The following is a 21863-nucleotide window of genomic DNA, read 5'->3' on the forward strand; positions in this document are numbered from 1 at the left end:
AGGATTGAATCAATAAATGACTTCAAAAGTTGTTATGATCCTAGGAGAAGATGATTTGCCCAGAGTACTTACTAGTGAGTGCAGAGCACAATAGTCCCTCATTATAGTTTTAGTAGAACAGGAGAACATAAAAAGAGTCTTGAATTACTCTTAAGACTGCGAAAAAAACATTCTTGTGTTTCTAATTCCTTACTTTAATTGAACACAAAGATATCAGCACTTCACTGTCAGCTGCTACATATAAAATCAAACTTGGAGGGTAGTAAATACAGCAGAACTGAAGGCTTAGGGTTATAAATTGAGAGAACCATTCAAGATAGAGTTGTCTTCACCAACACTACTACTACAATAACAACCTTAAATTTATTAAAATAGAACTAAGTTCAAATGCATTTGCCTTTCCTTTTCATTTTTATTACTTATTTATTTATCTCTAAGAAACAAAACTCACTTAACATAAACTGGGTATTTTCACTTTCCCAGCTGTTGTAAATTTTCACAACGTTGCAATCTCAGAAGAAATTTTTAAACATCAATTTTAATAAAAACTTGAGTAAAAGTGTTTAAAACATGATTTGTCATTGGTAATTTGATATAAAAATTACTTCTGTTTGGATTCTGTTTATCCAGTAGGAGTTTTCTAATCAATCCTTGTGTGGAGGGCACAAAGTTGTGGAATTGCCTCTAGTAGAAGACCAAGTTAACCCATTCCTGGGATTTTGATTTGTGCTGCTGAGCAGAGTGGCTGCTGGATTTACTGCCTTTCCCTGCCTTCTCCATGTCCTGGTAGGTGAAGCACTATGTGGGGACTCTGGCAAGGTGACAATAAACCTCACTGTGGTGAGTGGCCTGAGGCCACATGTGAAAAAAGAAAATATGCTGGATGAAGCGCACTGAGCTTTTGGGTGAAAAAGCAAACCATCAGTGATTATTAGACTATTTAATTAAATGGTGTTTACTAGTTACTACAATAAGTTTTTATGGTTGTCAGGGGTTGACTCCACCTTCCTGGGGAACTGGGCCCTGCCTAGCTGCCAGTAACCAATCTGGAGAAAGGCAAATTGCTCTTCAGGCAAATTGTCATAGACCTGCCAGAGGACTGTCACGGGATTTAAGTCATGGCATGATCAGTAGGAATGGCTGAAAATGCTCTGAAGAAAAATTTTTCCAGCAAGAAATATTGATTTGATGCAGTTTCAGTATCCTTCAGGACTGTGTGAATTTTACTGAAACTTCTTGATGGAAAACTTGCAGGTGGGGTTTCCTAGCAGGGAGCCAGCAGCTGGCACAGTACAAACTCCAGAGATTTTTCTGACCAGACAGGGATGTAGCTGGGGATCTAGAGACTAGATCAAAGCTGATTTAGTTATTAAAAAAGTAAGTGTTTCTAAATATTTTGTCCATAGAAATCTTCATGTATCCAGCATTTTTTAATGGTTCAGAATGAAACTATTACAAATATAAAGGAAATTGTCTGCAGATTGTAAAACACACTTCCCAGGCCATCCCAGTGATTAGATGAAGTCGTGGCTGAACAAAATCATGCCTTTTCATGGAATTTGGGCGGCCAAAAGAGCAAATATTTTAGAAAGGCAGCTCAAATTTATCAAAATACAGCTCCCTTACATTACTTACTGCAAAAATCAAACTGCTTGGGACTGTTACTCACTGTAATGACTTTACTGATGACTTTTGAGCACCGTTATTTTTTAATTCAGACATTTGCCTGAGAAACAGCTGGTCTATGGAAACGTTTGGGGGTTTTTTGATACTGTTTTCTAATTCAATAGGAGCGGGAGGCGTTTTTCCTTAATGTATTTTAACAAGTACCAAACCCAGTGAGTTGGCGGCCTGACAGCAGCCGAGCGATCCGCCGCGGGCACGCAGCGCCGGAGGAGCCCCGGCCGTGGATGGGGATGCCGCAAACGGCAGCGGGCTCGTCGCTCGGCTGCTTCGCAGGTACTTGCAGCGGCAGGCGGGAGCTCGGGCGGAGCGGGCCGGGCGGCGGGCGAGCCCAGCGGCTCGGCGGGGCTGCGGGCGGTGCCGGGCGGGGCCTGGCGGGGGGCGGTGCGGGGCGCGGCCGCGGGCGGGGGCCGAGCCCGAGGGGCAGCTGCGGCCGGGGCCGCGCATCGGCCGGGCGGGGAGAGGCGGGCTCGGGGTGCCGCCGCCTCCGCCGCGCAGGGGCAGAGCCCGCGACGGGCGCACGGCGGGCGCTGCCCGGGCGCGGGGAGGGAAGGAAGAAAGGGAGGGAGGGAACGGGAGGCTCGTCCCCAACGCCGCCTCGCTGGACCGCGCGGCGAGCTCCGGGCGCGGAGCGCTCCGTGGGATGGGGCTCGGAGAGGCGCCCGGCGTCGCCTCCTCCCTGTCGGGCTGCGGGAGCCCCCAGGCAGCGCAGGGCAGGTGAATCCCGCCCGCGGCGGAGCGAAGGAGCGGGACGATTTATTGCTGCATTCCCAGAAACGTCGCTTCCACCTGCCAGCGAGTTTGAGCAGCCGGCTGTGGATTTTATATTTGCTTCTCCACAAACCGAGGTTAGCCGGGAGGCTTTGGCTTTTTGGGAAGGAGCCCTGCCCCGGCGCGCTGTGTGCGATGGATTGAGGCGTGCCCGGCTGCGCCCCAGCCAGGTCCCCGCCCGCAGCCCACATAGATGCGATGGAAAGTCGGGGGCTGTTCTGCACCCTTTGTTACCTGATGTTCAACGCTCCTCTGCTGTTCATCGTCACCGGTGAGTAGGAAACTTCGGCCTCTTCCCGCGGCGCTCTGCCGCTCCGGGCACAACTTGCTGGCGGGCGGCCGGGCTGCGGGGCCGTCGGGGCTGCGGGGCCGCTCCGCTGCCGCCGGCTGCTGCTGCCAGGCCCGGCCTCCCCGGCGCGTCCCCAGCGCGGGGCTGGGGGCAGGGAGCAGCCCGGGCGGGCTCTGCCAGAACAAGGTGGCACTGTTGGGCCGCAGCTGCCGGCAGCGCGCAGCGGAACGGAGCGGGTGCGGCGGGCGCGCAGCCCGGGACAGTGCCCGCGCCGCTCGGCGGGAGGGGACAGGGGAACACCGAGGGCTGTCTTTGGAGGACGAGGGGGTTTAAGGTCCTCTTCAAACTTTCCGCTGGAGCCGCGGCTGCAGGGTGGCGGGGGCCGGCTTGGCCCTGCCCTGCCCCGGGCGCGCAGTCCTGGATGCTCTGCTTACCCTGTGGTCCCCGGGCTCCAGATACCTGTGTCGCGGTCAGTGCTTAGCCCTTGAGCTGAAGCAGCTCACGTTAGACTGAAGAGGATTGATCCTGTCTTGTAATCTCTCTTGTTAACCAGCCCTTGTAACTCTATCTTCCCCTCCCAGCTACCTTTACTGAAGTTCCCAAAGATGTGACTGTTAGGGAGGGAGATGATATTGAGATGCCTTGTGCTTTCCGAGCCAGCGGATCCACTTCTTACTCCTTGGAAATCCAGTGGTGGTACCTTAAAGAACCAGCCAGAGAACTTGCACACGAATTAGCCATCAGTGTCCCTGGCAGCAGGAGCAAGGTAATACATTGCTATGGAGATATGTGTCTTCATCAAATGTAACATGCTTAGGCAGTGAATAAACTCAGCATTCCCAGAGTGCTTTCTCTGCCCAGTGCCAGCCAGCAGGAAGCATCAGTGTGCCCAGGCCCTTTGTGGAATGCAGGAGTGCAGGGCATGCACCATGGGGGACTTCATGGCAAGAAAAAGCATCAGTGCTTTCTGGACTGTAAACAGAAAATGATAAATGTTCCACTGCAAAATCAGCAGTGAGGTCCCAAGAAAGGCAGTGAAAATAGCTGTAGTATGAAGTGTGGACAAGCAAAAACCAGTGCTTCTGTAGACTGAGCTAGGAATCCCTGCAAAAGGTGGGAGAGCCTCTGCTCACTGATAGTGCAGAAAGAGGCATGAGGGATACACCTCTCTGTTGGCACATTAATGTGGTATCAGTCTGCATCTACAACTGCACAGTTACTTGTCGTACACACTCGTGTCCATATCTGAAGCTCAGCAAGACGTTTTCAGTCAGATGTAGTAATTGAAATGCATGAAGCAGAGTTAAATCTTGCGTGCCTTTTCCCCTCCCCCTAGGAAGCCGCTTGGTGTGAGGGTAGGCTTTAGTCTTAGTTTTTCAGCTGCATTTCCCCAGCATAAGCCAGTTCATTCTACAGCTTCCCCCAGAGCAAGACAACTTGCAGGTGCCAAAGGGGGCTGTACAAGGAGTGGGGTGAAGCAGGACATCGAGGCTGTGTTGCCCTGCTGTGCAGGACATGTCATCCTCTCCAGCCCCCGTGCTCTGCGCCAGCAGGGTGGCCCGCGGCAGCCTCTGTGCCTGTGCCAGCTCCCCTCTCTGTGGCACGCTTGTTTTCCTGCAGAGCTCAAATAGAGATGCAAAGCATATAGACACTGAGCTAATGCGATGCCGCCTAGCTGAGGAAAGTGTAAGTCAGTTGTCAGACTGGGAAATAAATCGCTTGGATTTAAATGTCTTCTTTAACCTTACATAAAAACTGTGAGCTGCTTTTACAATAAATGATGACAGAGCAAGCCTGGAGAATGATGACCGTCTCCCCGAGAGGCGTATCAGTGAGGTCTGAGGCATCAGTTAGGTTTACACTGGTTGGCTGGAGACAAAAACATAACCAATTATGAAACCTGCTGCATGATACCTGCTCCCAGGGTGTTTGAGGACTGAAGCTCTGCCCTGAGCAATGCAGGATCCAGCTTGCCCAAGCTCTTCACTGCTGTGCTGCTGGTAAAGCATCTTCCCCAGTGTTTGTCAGTGACTGTGAGCAGCAGAGCATGCAACAAGCATTTCTTTGGCTGCTGTTCACACCCTTGGGGAAGGCAGCGCTTTTGTGGGGCGCCATGGGAACTTTACCAAAACAGTCCCCCCAGCTGAGCCCTGGTTTGCTGCCTTCCCCATCACCTGGGGAACTCCCTTGAGCCACACACAGGCTGTGTGAATGGCAAGTGCAGAAAGTTGCATCTATCCATGCCTTGTCCTTCCACTGGGGTGGGAATATGAGCATCCTGTTGCTGTGTTGGCAGTGCTGCGTCTAACTGCCCTTTTTTTCTGTTCTTTTAGGTAGCAAATAAGGATGCAACCAAAATCAGCGTAAGTGCAGCTCGAGATGGGTGCGCAGCCCTCCTCCCGTGCGCGTGGGATTTACTGCATGCCCCCCTCACTTCCTGACACACAATGCAGCTGGTCTCACTGGCAGCCGCGCTCCTGCACGCCGGCGGGAGTGTGGCACGTTTCCCCTCCTCACTGTGCCGCGGCTCAAGACGTTGTTACCATCTGTTGCTGGTTTTGCAGTCACGTCTCATTCCTTGCAAATCCAGAGGAGGTGACGCTTGCCTCATAGCCCTTCCTTAGCCACGCTGGAAAAGGACTTTGGGCCAGATCAGGAGAGAATCTTGCTTTTTTCCCCAGCCCTCCGCAGCCCTCAGTCCCCTGAGGTGACCACTTTTCTGTGGCTGTCCTGCAGGAAACATGCCCTTTGCTGCGGCCCGAGGAGCCGCTGCCCCTCTCCGCGGTGCTCACACAGGGCAGCTCCCCGGCCCGGAGCGGGGACAGGGCGCCCGGCCGGGCTCGGCTGCCTGCAGCGGCCGCGGGGTGACCGCCGAGGGCAGCGCTTTCCCCAGGGCGGGCTCGGGGCGGTTCGTGCGGGCTGGGGGGCTGCCCGGGGCTGGGGCCGGCCGGGGGGCGAGAGGACACCCGCGGGGGGTGATGGCGTGGGAGCGGTGGGGACAGCGTGTGGCTCCGGACAGCCCCGCGGAGCCGGGCTCGGGGCCCGCCGGCTCGGGGCAGTTAGCGGCCCAGCTGGGGCAGGGCGGCGGGGCGGAGGCCGCGGGGCGCAGGCAGGGTCGCTGCCCGCCGCTGAGGCCGCGCCGGCCGTGCGCTCTCTTGCAGACCGTCCGCGTCCAGGGCAACGACATCTCGCACCGCCTGCGGCTCTCGGGCGTGCGGCGGCAGGACGAGGGCGTCTACCAGTGCCGCGTGTCGGACTACAGCGACGACGAGACGCAGGAGCACAAGGCTCAGGCGCTGCTGCGCGTCCTGTCGCGCTTCGCCCCGCCCGACGTGCAGGCCGCGGAGGCCGTGTCGCACATCCAGAGCGGGGTTGCCCCGCGCCGCCACGGCCCCGCCGCCCGGCCCACGCCGCCGCCCGGGCCCGGCAAGCGCCCGCCGCCGGCCCCGGCCCCCGCCCCGGCGGGCACCGCCGCTGCCACCGCCGCCACCGCCACCGCCTCGACGGCCGCCGCCGCAGCCTCCTCGGCCTCGCCGCCGCCCGGGCAGGCTGCCATCCTCCGCCAGCAGCACGGGTCAGGTAGGGCGGGGCCGGGAGGGGAGCCGTGTTCCCGCACGGCCGGGAGCGCCGCTCGCTCGTGGGTCGGGCAGTGAGACCCCTGTGCGATGGAGACACTTTCGCTGCGACACTGAAACGGGAATCGCACCCGAGTCTGTTGGCAAAGTGTCCTTAGGTTGTCCCAAAGGCCGGGACTGGTGCCTTGCCCAGCCTGGCCAGGAGCGAGCCCAGGCCGGGGCTGGGAGAAGGGTCTGAGCGCAGGGCTGGCACCCGCGTCCCTTTGGGAGGTGCCCGGGGAGGGCCCACCTTCAGAACCCCTTGCAGCTTTCCGGGTGCAGTGTTTGAAATGGTAGCTGCAGCCTCAGGTGGGCCACGCATGTTCTGCAGAGAATTTAGATCAGTGAGGGGCTTACAGGGCTGGTTGTCCCAGGCAGATGCGGGGCCTGTGCAGAGCGGGATGTGGATTCAGAAGGGAAATGTCCATTGCGGTGTAATGAGCTCCACAGTTGAATTAATGGCAGGATAAGAATTGGAGATACAGTGCTCTATAATGTTTTGAAATGTAAACATCATGCTAATACTGATTGTCTATCAGTTAATACTGTATTAATGCCACATTTCCATATTGAGGCTTGCCAGAGAAGGCAGTTATAAACCTTTATTTATCTAATGACAGGAATGTCTGGGACAAAGAACACAGTTTTAAATCTGCATTGCAAAAATGTTTGAAGCTTCAGAGGTGTGGTGCTGCTCTGGCTGGTCTTCAGCTCCCCTCTCAGCCACTGTCATTTAGCTAATGTTGAACAAATGTCCCTGCCAAGTTATCTGTGGAAGAAGGGAAACAATTTTATGCTACTGGCTGTGCAGGGAAGGCCCTGAGCTCCCCTCTCTGCTCAGTCTCTTCTGACGCAGATTCATAATCTTCATGCAGGGAAGTTCACGCTTCTTCCTGATACCTCTTCACACTTTGTGGGCAAACAGTTGCAGGTTTTGGCTCACAGTAATGCAAATCATTCCTGTATGGGTCATTGTGACCTGCTTGTGCTTTACAGGTGCTGTGTTTTATCTGGCTACTACCTTTTCCTATTTTCTGAATAATTTAGTTTCTTTCTCATGTAGAAATACATGGGAAAGTTGGATTTTACTCCTTGTCATTCCCAAGACAAAGCTGGTGTTCATTAGTATCTAGTGGAAAAGAAGGTGATAATTTCTGAGATCTAACTACAGGTGCTTGTGGGCATTTAAAAAGCTCGTTTTGCTTTTGCTGAATTCACTGACCCCAAGACATTAAACAAGACACTGTAATGCTTATGATCTATTGTTTTGTGTTTGGAAAGATCTGCTTTCCTCCCAGGACCCCAGGTCTGAGGGTTGTTTTTGTGTTTCCTCTCCACTCCATGACTGTGAGAACTCTTGCAGTGTTTTCCATGCTGCCAGCAGAGGCTGGGTTTAGGACTTGCAGCACTGTGCACCCTGCCTGCTGAACCCAGAGCTTCTGTGGTGCATATGAGCTAAAAGCAGGACGGTGGAAGTGCAGTGGGCTCAGTTCCACGTCAACAGATGGATACGAGCGAGTGCCGCCAAGACAGCATGTCACATATGCCTGTTAGGGCAAGACCTCCTGCCCAGATCAGCTAAACTGCTGTCTGTCCCGATTTTTTACATGTCTGTGGTTTGGGGATATGGCACTTCTGCAGCATTTCTAGGCTGCATTAAATTCTGAAAATAAACTAGTAGCATTGTGGCCAGCAGTGGAGGTAGTGGAATCATTTAAATCAGTCAAAAAGGTAGCAGAATACAGTAAAACATTTAGTGGGGGTTCTCCAGATGGAGACCGATGCTAAGGGCTACAGAATGGGCTAAAGCAGAATTTGGTGCTGCGAGCTCCCTGCTGGGCACACTGGTCTCTGTGAACAGTGCCACTCCGTGGCAGCTCCAGTGCTGGAGAAAACCAAGTCAGACTGTTCCTGTTCCTAGTACTGACTTAATAAGGTGTAAACCAGCACCTGCTTTTGTCCCCAGAAGAGGGAGGTAATTAATCTTGTAATCCTTGGTACAGTCCTTTTGCATAAATAATGTCATTTTACTCTGCTTGAATCAAGACTTTCCTGAATAACAGGCTTTTCCCTGGTTTGTTGTAATTTCTGTACCTGTGGTAGTTTGAAGCTGCCTATAATCATGGATCAATAGAACATCAATCACAGCATGGCTTAGGAGATTTGCACCTGAGGGACTTGGCCCTCAAAAATTCCTGATTTAGGTGCTTTCTGGACCAGGACTGTCTGAGTCTTGTTACCATGAGATGTCTCTTTGGTTGGTTCTGTGAAGCAGATTGCTGCTGTCCCAGTCCCCATCTCGTGTGTGTTTCAGCAAGGCTGTCTGGGCCAGGGACATGGTTTGAAGCAGAGACAACTTGAGGTAGAGGCAAGAAGTCTTCCCTAGACATGAGTGTTGCATAAAAACCTAGATAAAATACTAATATGGCAGTCAGTGTGATGAGGGCTTGCAGGGCTATCACCTGCTTTTGTGAGGAAATGGAAGACTGGAGTCTCCAGTGCTGCCACTCCGGTTGGATAAGCACTAAACATTCTTCAAAATGTCTTAAAAGCAAAATGACCTTCAGAGTTTCCCGTTTGTATGTTAAAGTGGTGTTCTTTAGAGCTGTGTTAGGTACAGGATTATTGTTCTCCATAAAGAAGGCAGTTGCTTTATAGGAAATGGGGGTTTGCCCCTTTTTTTTTACTCCTGGGAGCTAGAAGCCCTGTTTAGAGTCCACCCTTTTGAGGCAGTGTCATAACTGGTTTTCCACACAGCAGGGCTAACAAATCCAACTAAATCTATGTTCATGTGGTGTTTAAGACTGCAGGACCTAACCTTGTGTTGCTGTATGAGTTACATCTGCATAACAGCATAATACATACCCTTCATTATCCTATTTTGAGCTCCGTAACACATACAGATAAGTACTTGCACCAAATCTGTGTGCAATATTGAATAGTGTAATACATTTAAAGTATTTAACATTTCTAAGTCTTTTCATTGTACACAGGGATATTTCCTCTGTATAAAAGCAGAAATGTGGTCGAACAATGGATTTGCCATCAGCGATTAAGAAACACGCTCATTTAAGACACTGGAGAGCTCTGCCTAAGAGCTGATGGCATGGCACTAGCTACAGTGTCCTGCATGAATTGGCCTCTAATCCTATTTTCCTTGCAATAGAAATCTTCCCAATGCTTTCAGTGTAGTAATAGAGGGCTTTTATGTACTTGGATTCCAATAAACGTGATTATAGATCAAGTGCTATGTTGGGATGTGCCTGCAGGGCTCTTGTTGATTTCAGCTGCTGTCCCAGTCATGCACCGAGGAAAAGTGTGATTCTGTACATCATCTAAGTGAACTGAAACATGAATTTATTATAATAAATGTGTCTGCTACTCTGCTGACAAACTGGATATAAATAGAAAATCCATTGTTTTGGACATGTCATCAGAAATGGTATTTGGTGGAAGTTTGTGATCAGCATTATGGTATTTAAGGCAGTAGATCCAGTTTAACAGAAAATTGACCAATATGCCACAAATATTAGCTACTTACACAGAATTTTATTTGTGATGTTTAAACAACCATATAAAAGCTTGGTGCTGTGGTCTCCTGACTCAGGAAGGTTACCGCTTGTCTGCCAGCAAGATGGACTGAAGTGGGAACCTAGAAAATGGGATTTGGGCTGTGAGGAGACAAAGATCTGCTGGCAAGACCATTTTTAATACTATCAGAGAAGCAGTCGTCCACGTGGTTCTAAATGAAATAATACTGACCTTTTGGTTTAAATGCTTGTGCACAAATGGAATCTTATGCTGTAGGAAAAAAATTGGGGTGAGCAAGTGAAAATGTGGAGAGTTGTTACTGTTTGGAAGTTCTCCTAGTTTTTACTGCGTAGAGTAGGGGGATACAGGAGCATCACTGAGTGAAACACGCAGTGTCTCTGTCTCAGGAAGTTTGTAGTCCAAGTGGGATGAGACAGATAAATGACATAAGAACAATTACTGACTTTGTTGAGTCGTGTGACAGCTGTGAAATTGAATATGAAAACTTAATTTCTGATCTTCTAAATTTAAGTCCAGTGCCTTAGTCGTGAGACTAACTTTGTCATCTGATAGTGAAGTAATAAACAAAGCTCTTCATACTGACCTCCTGGGAGGGAAATTGACTGTATTATATCCTACCAAATGGTCTCCAAAATGAGTGTCTGTGTATTGGCTTGGGGGCAATTTTCAGTTTAACTTCTGAGCAGAATGTAGATCAGACATTGCAGTTTCCAAATTCCCTTTTATTTGTTTGATCTCTAGCCTCAAAGCTCAGAAGTGAAAGCTTTAAATAAAATAAACAAAGATGGGAGTGTGAAACAAGAAGCTGCACTTCATTATGCTCAGAGTGCTCTAGCAGGGACACAGGCTCAGGTGTTATGCAGAGATGAAGTGGTCACGGCAAGGAAGAACGTAAGTCTTCACTTCATGCCTGTCCCTCCCTTCCTCAAAGCCTTTTATGCCTGAGGCAGAAGGAGCTCTGCTCCTGGGCTCCATGGCCCAAGATAAAGCAGCAGGTCCCAGTGCTGCAGCCTCTGCCCGTGCAGCTCCCAGGGGTGCTCAGCAGAGCAGGACATGCACAGCCAGCCCACCTCGAAGTGGGAGATCAGGGGGAGACACTCAGATCTCTGTGGTGCACAGGGAAGCAGGAGGCCTATCTTTGAAGCTTAGAGACAGGAGAGAAAGGAGCAGAGTGTTGTACTGAGTGTGCTGAGCTGTGGCTGGTCAGGGGACTCTGTTTGGAAGGGCTGTGGTTGGGATTGGACTAACTCTGGGTAAGGGTTTGAGTTCAGGGCTCTCCTGGCTTTGTCAGAGCTTGAATGACTCTGTGGTAGCTTGAGAAACAGCCTGTGGAGCTCGTTTATGCTTGATAGATGAACATTTCATGAAATAGCAAGAAAGGAAAATCTGTGAGGCTGCTCAGCTCAGGCTCCCTGCCTTTCCCACTCAGTAATGTCTGGGTCTACTCCACTCCCCCTGTGCTTTTTATGAGACCATGTATGAGCTCAATTCTGTTGTTACTTGTAGTTAAATGCAACCTGGGTCACACCACATTTTCCTTTACATTAAATAAAGTAGCAAGACACAGGCCATAACTGAATTATCAGGCTGACCTCCTAAATGTCACTGGATAATAAACATGCAAAAAGAATTCTCATTAAATACACATCACTAGCACTTTAATATCTAGGCAAATTAGATGCTTTGGGGACAAGTGAGGTCAAATATCTTCTTTTGTGTCTGTGTAATATGGATTAATTCTCGAACTGGACAAAAGCACTAACTGCTGTACTGTGTCACCTCATTATCTAGGGCAGAAACAAGCTATGCCTGGGTGTTTTTGTACTGTGGAAATGCAATTTATTTGAGTAACCTCCTTTCAGCAGTTCTCGCTTGTTCCCCAGCGGACAGACAAAACTGTACTAACCTATTCTACTCAAGCCTGTGCCGTGCCCTCCAAGAAATCTGAATATTATTTGAATTTTTTTGATATCTTCAAGTTATAGATGAAAAAGTCTTCTAAAAATATTACTGAGCACAATGAAGGGGGTATTCCAGGTCTTCTTAATGAATGTGGAAGGTGTATCTAACACTGGTCTGGATCTCTATATAAGATGGATCCATTAGTGAGTTATAAATTAGAAATTTATATGAAGAAAGGCTCAGTGCACCCACGTGTTTTTGCATGAGCAACCAGCATTTTGGGCAGGTATATGCATATACGGCTGGTTCTTTATACACAGTTTCAATATATACTTTGCAAAATGGAATCTTAGTTTGCAGAACCAGCTAACTTTGTATCTTTTACGAGAGGCAGTAATTGTTACACACTCCCCACCTCTGCTTTAGTGACCTATAAACTAATGCTTGAACTATGTTGTCGATTTATACAGGTCCGTAATACTTTAAAACTTAGCAGTTGTGGCACAAAGAAATGCCCAGACAGCCTTACTGGTACTGGTTTTGAGAAGGCTTTTAGTAGTGTGGGCTGTAGTTGGAAAGCAAACATAAAGTGGCCTCTGCCAGGAAATGAATCTTACAGTAGTCCTGTGTAGGTGTTTCTTTTTTACTTAAGAGAGCTTGACAGGACTGTGCTGGTAATAAAAGGGGGTTGCTTTGCCTTTTGATTTAGCTTTGCTAAAGCAGTAAGAATGCTGTCAGGCTCACTATTGCTGTTTACTATGTGTTTTTTAAAATTAGATAATGGTAGAGCAGTCCCATATGTCAATAATAAACAGTTCAAGTAGGTTTGTATTGGAAAAAATGGGGTTGTCAGCAGAATGGTATTATTTGTCACAACAGCAGCTAACAACCGAGTACTTTATATTGCTAGGCTGTTATCAGCTGGGAGGCAATTTTATTAGCTGGAAAGAGGAGCAGTTTGGCAGAGCAGCAGCCGTGCTCAGTGGAGGGGTCTGTGCAAGCCAGCACGAGGCTGGAGGAGGGAGCTGTGCTCGCAGAGCAAACGCAGGACACCGAGCATTTCCCAGAATATCTGCTCTCACCTGCCTGTGGCTGCGCAGCAGAGCATCCCTGGGTGTGCAGGGAGAGGCTGCTGACTGCCAAAGCAAGCAGAGCCCAGGGAGGTCACTCATGGACATGCGTGTCGTTCTGTTATCATGTGCAGGAAACATGGGGATGTGGCACCTGAGGACAATGCTTAGTGCTGGACAGTGTGGTGGTGCTGAGTTCATGGTTGGACTTGGTGATCTTAGACGTCTTTTTTTAGCCTCACCAGTTCTGTGATTCTATAGGTAAAATTCACCATACTAACATAATTAGAAATACTTTCCTATAATTTTGTTAATTGCTGTGCTAATCTGAACCCCTCTCATGCTGAGGAGCTGGAGATTTCACATGTATAGAGGTTATTGAGGAATATTCCATATCCACAGTTTTGTCACGTAAGTCCTTGCTGGCTTTTTCTGCAAAGTTTGGCCTCCCTTACATCTAGGGCATAGCAAAGTCTTAGTGAAGTAATATCTAGCAAATATCAATCATTGGAAAGGTTTGGAGGGTCTGTGTATTTGTGGGTCAGTCCCAAAATGCCACTGTTCATTTACAGCAAAAAGGTGATTCCTTCTTTATGGAAATCACAGGCTCTGGTTTTTTTCAGGCACATGCTCTCAATACACCCATTTTTCACATGTTATCATGTATTCTGCTAATGCACTTAGCTCTGTTCTTTAAGTATGGACAGGATTAGGTGATTTTTCAAAAAAATCCTTAATCTGCACTTGCATCTGATTAAGTTTAGTAATTCTGATTGGAGTGATAATTACAGCTACATTGGCAGCTTGCTCCTAATCCTGACAGAGTAAAAAATACTCTAAAAGACAGTGAAGTGAGAACTAGTGTCATCATCTTTATTTCTGGGTTGCAAATATTTGCACTTTGTATCAATTACAGAATGTGAAATCCGTGGTTCAGTCCAACATGACTCTTACTGCCAGTCTTTTCATAAAGTGCCAGCCTGTGGAATTGTGTGACCATATCTAGCTTGCCTGCTTTTCTGCAGTATGGTTTGTTTTTTTTTCAATACTTACTATGAAAAACCCAAGAATATGGTCCAGACTTGTTTCAGAGCTTACTAACTGAAACCAGTTCCCACTGTTCTTCATTGCCTCATGAGCTGGGTAGTTTGAGTTGTGCTTTTGCTACTTGTGTGAATGAATATGCTCTGGAGTTTCTCACATCATGAAGAAGGAAGTGTAGGTTGGCTGCCTGTTTACCACCTGAACTACCACTAATGCAGTTAGTTATTGTTTCTTTTTGTTTCAGTTTAAAATTCATTTTCCACCAAATCTCATTACCAAGAATTTTGTATCTCTCATTATTCAGCTTTCAAGGGATGAATTAAGGTTCTTTCAAGATTCTTGGTTTTGTTAAATTAATTTTAGATCATAGAACCACAGAAAATTCTGGAACTTAAAGCAAATTCATAGTTGCATAGTTTGAGTATCTTAATAAGATGTTTGGTGAGGAGAGATCATCTCACAGATACCAAAGCACAAATCTGTTTATGTGAAGGTAATACAAAGTAGAGACCAGCTGCAAGTCTCAAAAGAGAAAAGTTACTGGCTCATTTAAATGCAAACCTATAGAAAGTATTTAAACCGTGTAATCTATATAGAATGAATTACTCCTTTTTAAGCATTCAGGATGCGTTTCTGTTCTCCACTGACACCATCTATAGCAGTGTTTCCTTCTGGTGCTTTTTATAAATTATTCCTGGTGTTGTCTTGAAGTTATCCTTAATTTCTCCATGAGTGGATATTTGGAATGGTTGAGTGGTTTGTCTGGCTGTCTCCAGTGTAGAAGAGATCTCAAGAGCAGCCCCTCAAGGGCCTGGCTCCCTCAGCTCAGCTGCTGCTCTGCTGGGCTGTCGTGGGCACTGCCTGCCCTCAGCACAGAGGTGTTCATAGGTAGATTTAGTGTTTGAAGAAGCACAGAGAGGCTTTTCTAAGAGTGCTGATTTTTCTGGACACTTTTGGCTGCCACTGAAGGGGAGTGGGGATATTGAGGGAAAATGTACCACCTGTTTCCCCTATTGTGCACCCCTATTTCTTGTAACTTTAGTGGGAGGTGATTTTTTGCCAGTCTGTTGGCAATTAAACTGCATATTTCTCTGGGAACATCAAAAGTAGAAATATTTCTGTATAAAGGGGGAAGTACTTCTTGCTGCATAGCAAATATGCATTTCCATACATTCATCAAACCCATTAGCTCAACAGCCCCTCTGTGGTAGCTGTGTTTGATACAAAAGTGTAATGTCCTGCAGACCTGCAGCAGCTGTGGAAGTGGGTCAGATCAATTGTCCATTTAATCCTGTACCTTATGTCTAATGGTGTGCTCACAATCTGGGAGAGGGGAGGAGCCTCTGTAGAGGATAGTGGAGCACTTGGCTGGTCTGGGTACCAAGAGCATGTTTGGAAGGGATTGTCAGCACTAGTATTTTAAGAGCAATTTGGCCTTAATGAGTCTCAGTTAAAATGAGCTTTCTTGAGATCAAAATCCACCTCAATAATTGCAGGTGCCTTAAGAAACACCTCTCAACTCCTCATGCAACACCTGCATCTGTCCTGTCCCACAGGCACTCACACATTGACTTGCAGCAAAGCACTGCAGTGCTTTAGAAAATCAATACTGCAGAAGGAATATTTTTCTTTTCTTAGCTTCTTATCAGAACCAAACTTTCATTTCTGCATCATTTCCTTGCATGATTACACCCCTCTCTCATTGCCATCCAATTTATTTGTTTTCTAATCTGTACCCTTCCTGCTACTGTGCTAAAACACCAAAGTCTAAAACACCAGACCACTAAAACACCAGTCTTCTGTTCTAGGTGGGTTTTTGGGTTCTCACATCAAGAACAGTCAAAATTAAGGATCAGGCTGCTACAAGGAATTAGCTTTTTCTCAAATACACGTATTTATTTTTCTACCTATTCTGGAAGTTTGCACTTGCAGCCCTGTATGCAGATTCTGTAGAGTCACCGAGCCTTAAATTCTGCCTCACCTCATTGTTTTCAGGTGAGTTTAGCCCAACAAATAATTAGATACAGGTGTGGGCAAGTAAAACTTGTTCATTTTAGGAGTGCTAAATACTCCCAATGCAAATGGAATCTTATTTGAAATACTAAAACCTGTTGAGTTTCCAAAATTAGGACAGGAGAGGCTTCCAGTTACTCTTGTAACTTGGTGTTTTGTCAACTCACCTCTAACTATAGGCCTGAATATTGCAGTGGATATCTTGATAGAGAAGGTAAACAAACAGTGAAACTCAGGTGTATTTCTGAAGATGTAAAATGATGACACAGTTTTACAAAACTCTGGTCAGCGTCTTCTGGCCAGTAAAATTGCATTCAGCCTCCTGGAGAGTTTGAGGCTGTGGTGTGGATAAGGAAAGTGAAATGTTGGCATTTTCATGAAAGGTGTGGAGGGCAATGCTGATAGTTTCACCCACCTCCGTGAGAAGATTTACTCTTGACCTTAAAAACCTCGATGTCACGGATGAAGGAGCAAAGCAGAATCACAAGCTTCTACCTGCATGGTTGTGTAGAAATAAAAACATATGCTTACTTCTATGAGGCATTTTTTTGAGATGAGTTATGGAAAGCTGTTCCAAAACTCAGTGAATCATAAATAAAAACGTGTAGTGGATAGAAAACTAATTTTGTCATCATGCCTTCTAGGCAGGTTCAGTGGCGAGCAGACCCCATGCAGTTGCTCATAAATATGTGGGAAGTCACCACTGCAGAAATTAGCTACACCAAAAGGCAGCTGAGGAGCTGTTTCTGGTTGTGCCTGGGCATGATAATCCACAGCCAGCCAGGAGCAATGGGGACACCACTGTTTAGGGGTTTTATTCTATTGGACCAATACTTCTTTGAACAAGAACACCTCTTGTTCCGTGCAGTGCTCTAGGGTTGAGCTGGGAGAGTCTGCTAAAGTCAGCACAAGCTCTGCATGCACTTCTGCTCAGCATCCTGGAGAATTAGCTCTTGGAGAGGAGTGGGAAGTTTAAGGCACTGGGTGCAAAAAAAAAATTAAAAAAAGATAGCGAAAATGCAGCATGTGGATTGTGCTGGAAGTACTTAAGAGTGGAAGGGTATAGACAGCTTACAACATCTTGTCTCAAACTGTGGAATAGTTCTAATGGGGTGTAGCTTATTATCTCTTTGGTTCAGTAGGTGCATAGTGACTTTAGTAATGGTGTCTTTTCAATTAAAAACTTCTAAGAAGCTTAGATCTGAAGTTGGGTAAATTCCTTTCAATTCAGGGCAAGTGCTCCAAATGTATGTCAGTGAGTGAGAATTTCTTTTATCTGGGAGGTTATTGCTTGTAATGATCCTTGACCAACAACCCATGTAAAACTCCATTTTTTCCATAGATACCAGAACAAGAACATGCATCAAGCGCAGTCTAAAGTTTCTGGACTGAGAGAATAGATCTATATGGTCAGTTTGATCCCTCACCTCTTAATGAAATGCCAGGTTTGAGGGCTTTAATTGGGCATTGTTCTGTAAGGAAATAGGCCAAGGCTAACAGGTCACTGCATAAAAGGCAGTACAGAGAAATGTCTCGTGACACTGCCAACCAGGGCCCCAGCTCCATCATCAATAGGCAGTCAGATTTTAGGTGTTATCTCATCTTTCAGGGAAAATAGGCTACTGATGTCTTTCAGCTTTTTATTATATGGGCCACTGCATTTTACCACTATCTCAGAAAGAGACATGAAAGCACTTTTCAGATTCTTTCTAGTAAGAAAAATAGGTGACTGCTGGAAACTGTGGGTTTTGACCATTGGTTAAATATAGCTTGTAAAAGAATCATCCCATTTTTTCTGTGTGTCACAAGTCACTTGGTTAATTAATGTTTGTTTTCGATTGAAGTGTTTTGAGTCAAACTGTGATTAATTCTGGTGTAAAAAATATTATTAAATAGAAAATTGCAGTAAAACACTATTATGTCATAAATCGAAAAGAAGGATGAGTGATGCCAGAGAGCAATTCACCATACATGAGGAGAACAATTTGTTCTTGTTCTGCATGGTGTTAGACTTTCCCTTTTGGCCATGAGCATATAAATATTTTAACAGCAACGTTGTAAGTCTGTATAGCGATAAATAAGCTTGCAATAACAGAACATCAAATGAATATTCAAAATATCAATGGAAGGTTTTCTTGCAAGTGTCTGTAGTTTACAAGTAACTGGGTGCCCCTGATTAAAGGTGTCTGGATAAAAACTCTGTTCTCACCCTTGGATCAATTATGTCCAGATCCTCGTCCTCAAGCCCACATTTTGTTTGTTTATATCTACAGATCTAGCAATTTATTAACTAAAAGTCAAGACTTCCACTACTCCAGTAACAGCAGAATGAAGGACACTAAGTTCAGTTTATTTATAAACAATACTACCTATAATGAATGGTTTGGGTTAACTAATCAGGGAGAAAGTACTGGAAATTATTTTTCTGGTCTACTTATATTCAGAGGGAGGAGAATTCTGAAGTTCAGTGTGTCCGATACTGCCTGAAGTCTTAGAGCAGAGCAACACTGAATTAGTATGAAAAAAGGAGCTTATATTTGTTGTTCAGTAAGAATAGTTGCTTTCAAATTATTTTTTTAAATATGTTTCATTTAACTGCTGAGATTCTGTCAACAGACTCTGAACTCACTGTCAAAGAAGACTGAGAATATAGACTAAAAACAACAGCTTTTTCTACAGAAGGAAGAGACAAATTTGGACTGTTGTATTCACAGTTCTGCATTGAAATTTAAACTAAAACTAGTACCTAAAGGTAAAACCAACATAGGAATGATTTTGGTAAGCAGGCACACAGGTAGTGCAAGGAGTTGTGACTAATACTGCTTTCCATTCAAGGCAGAAATTATCCTAACCTGGTGTTCCTGGCAGCCCTTCAGTACCATAGTTATAAGAGCACTTGAGCTTCAAGAGCCCATTTCTCCAGGTTGAGTTTCCCAGTGTTTCCAGGGGAATTCCTCCTCACAAAAGCACATCTTGCTGTCTGAGTAACTGGCTGCATCTCAGACTCAAGTCCTGTTCATTGCAAGAACAAGTTCAGCCCTAGCAGGGTAAAAATGGGTTCTCACTACCCTCAGGTTTGAGCATAATAAATATCCAAGGCCAGCTATTCCCTGCAATGCTGGGTAGGTGTGGAATTGGCACAAATTTGGCACTGTTGAGCTGTGTGCAGCTGCCAGGAGTGTTGGCTGCTGCCAGGCTGCCCCTGCCATCGCCAGGCACAGGGGACAGTGACAGCACGTGGGGACTGTCCTGGGCTGGCCTTCTTGCAGCTGTGCCATGTCCCAAAAGGGAAGAAGCCATCTGACAGCTTGGGAACAGGGCTGTGCTGATGGACGTGTGGGTCCATTGGGCCTGGGAGTGCAGTTTGTGGATAAGTATCTGTGTTCAGGTACCTCACGGCAGGTCAGGCTCAGAGACAGACACACAGCAGGACTCCCTCCAGCCTTCCCAGTCAGCTCTTTTCTCTTGCTGATGTAGATGATTTGTGCTCTCCTGCCTTGCTGTGTTTGGAGTTGGTGATTGTCCACGTGCTGGCTGAGAAACTTTGGCAGCTGCTGTGCACTTCCCTGCACACACTTCTAGTGTCTTTGCAATGAGTTGCAACTAACTCCTTTGGTTGCTGGAGTTAATTGTGTTAATGACTTTTCAGCTTTCAAAACAAAAATCCTGTATCCATCTTAATACCTTGCTGTTGCTATGTAGGCAGTCCTTAGCACATGTTTGTGCATGCAGGGATTTAATTAAAACCTTAATAACTAAATAATCACCACACAGTCTGGGCGCCTGTGAGATAGCACTGTGGGGACATTTCTTGAGTTCCTCAATTGCACACCACATTGCTATGTACTATTTTTGATACTGGGTAATCGTACTCCAGCATTGCTGGCAAGGTGTATATAGATTATGAGCCCAAGAGCAGTGCTTTGCTCAGGCACTGTTTGAGGCATTTCCTTTGATCATGCCACAGCTGGGAGACACTCACATGTCCTAGAGACCAAGACTACAGTATTCACATTAGGGTGCCTGAAGTGAGTTTACTAAATAGAAGTACCCTGATTACTTTTCCAGAGATACTGAACACAGAAAACTTATTTTTAATGTCTTCATGCTTTGCAAAGCATCTCTAACAGCCTGGGTGGTAGTCAATATTTTGGGCATTGATTAACCAACCCTGTAGGTCGGGTGTTCAGCAGAGATGAGGCCTCTCCCCAGGTGCCACGGCTCAGCCCTCCCACACCACAGTGCACACAGCAAACAGCTTTTTGTGTCTCTCAGCCCACATCACTAGAAAATAAAAGACCTGAGCAAGCATCTTGGTGTAAATGGATGTGAGGCAGGGACAGCCTTGGTAGCTGCAGCACAGACGTGGCTGCCCCTTCTTGCTGTGAGCAAACACTCTGGTGTCTGTCGGCAGCTCTCAGGGCATGGGCACCTTTGTCCTGCCCCAGCACGTGTCCAGCTGTCCCCCCAGCCCCATGTCCCACTGTCCCCCCGTCCCCCCAGCCCTGTGTCCCACTGTCCCCCCAGCCCTGTGTCCTGCCCCAGGAGTTACCTCATTGCAGCAGGAGCTGTCCTGCTCTCCTTGGGACAGAATGACGGTAACAGATGTGTTCCACACCTGACCTCTGTTTTTCTATAGCTCCTGAGCACATTTTTAATTTAAAATTCTGCTCTTTCCTATAAAAGGTAAAGAAGATGTCAAGGTCTTGCTGTTCCCATTCCAAATGAAATGGGTTCATGTCCTGTTAATCAAGAAGTACAGCCGCAGCATTTGTCATTTCCCTTTAAAGTAATGGGTGGTTGATACCTGTCATTTCTCAAGAAACTATATACCAGATTATGGTGTATTTATAGAAATCTCAATTGCTGGTAACTTGGCTGAAGCCAAGTTTAGGCATACCATTAGTAACACATAATGAAATGACCTAAGTGGAGTTAGATTTGGGAGGGGGAGGAAAAAGCTATTTGAGTTGGATAGCTTGAGGATGCTGTTTTACTATTAAAATTAAGCTTCTGACCCCTGGCACTGAAGTGATAAAAATGAATCTTACTATATTTCTCTTCTGCATTTAATCTTCTATATTGGAAAAGATAAAAAATCAAATCTCCTTCTCTCCCTTGTCTCTTTCTTTTCTAGGTACAGGACCTATTTATGCTACAGACCCACTCCTATACATGTCCCTGTTAATACTGCATAAGCTTGTACATTTATTAGTAAACCACTGACGGACTGCTTCCTCCACTTCTCCTCAGCCAAACAGAAAGGAACCTATTTAATAACGAACAAAACCCCTGACAAAGAAATCCCTACAGTTTTAAAGATGGACAGAAAGAGACTGAAAGAAGCATGATAAATTCTACATGGGGGGAAAAACATATTTTTGGGGATGCCACAGAAAAGTAAACCACCTAGAATAATGCATCTAGTTTCCAGATTCTATGGTGTAAAGCCCTGCTCTGTGCATGGCACTTATAATTTCTCTATTTTAATGTAATATTTTTTCTTTTCTAAACCTTTCCTCTGACTCTTCATTTTGCACGAACTGTTGAGCAGTTATCTTTATGACAATATGTAAAGATGTTGGGTCAAACCCTTCCTAAGAAAGGAAATATTTTTAGTAGATTCTTGTGTTTAGGTTTTTTTGGGATTTCCTTTTTCTTTTTTAATTAAATTATTTCTTTTGGAGACATTAAAAAGGTACATCTTACCATAATTAATATTCACTGTCAATAATATTTATTTTTAAATGAAGATTGGAAACAAGGTAAGACATTGTTTATAAACTGTATTGTATATTGCTGAATAACAGTTGAATAAAAAGATTTTGAAATAAAGTTTTTACAGATGTGTGTGCCTTTCCCTGTGTCCTGAATATCCCTGAGAAGAGTTGATGGCAACATGTGTTCCCTGCCTTCTGACAGCAC

The 21863-nt window shown here is 46.3% G+C and overlaps 2 protein-coding genes across 3 annotated transcripts in view; one reads left to right on the forward strand and one right to left on the reverse strand.

Moving 5' to 3' along the window:
• Positions 1-637: 637 nt before the first annotated feature.
• On the forward strand, positions 638-21787 carry VSTM2B (V-set and transmembrane domain containing 2B). Of its 2 annotated transcripts, XM_085071943.1 has the most exons (7): positions 638-786; positions 1791-1959; positions 2458-2725; positions 3325-3509; positions 5077-5106; positions 5905-6322; positions 21076-21787. In XM_085071943.1, the coding sequence occupies exons 3-7, from the start codon at positions 2653-2655 to the stop codon at positions 21162-21164; spliced, it is 795 nt and encodes a 264-aa protein (XP_084928069.1). In that variant the 5' UTR covers positions 638-786; positions 1791-1959; positions 2458-2652; the 3' UTR covers positions 21165-21787. The 2 variants fall into 2 exon arrangements, with proteins under 2 accessions (XP_084928069.1, XP_084928070.1); XM_085071944.1 differs by having other exon boundaries at positions 638-1959; positions 2537-2725.
• LOC146432354 (uncharacterized) overlaps positions 9887-21863 on the reverse strand; it is a 54183-nt gene continuing 42206 nt past the window's right edge. The window contains exons 5-6 of the mRNA XM_085071949.1: positions 20491-20615; positions 9887-10009 (exon numbers count right to left, since the gene is read on the reverse strand). Coding sequence (XP_084928075.1) covers positions 20492-20615 — 124 coding nt within the window. The 3' untranslated portion in view covers positions 9887-10009; position 20491. The remainder of the gene's footprint in view (positions 10010-20490; positions 20616-21863) is intronic.

Source organism: Lichenostomus cassidix, chromosome 11 (genome assembly GCF_008360975.1).
Source record: "Lichenostomus cassidix isolate B80296 chromosome 11, HeHo_3.0, whole genome shotgun sequence".
Classification (NCBI taxonomy): domain Eukaryota; kingdom Metazoa; phylum Chordata; class Aves; order Passeriformes; family Meliphagidae; genus Lichenostomus; species Lichenostomus cassidix.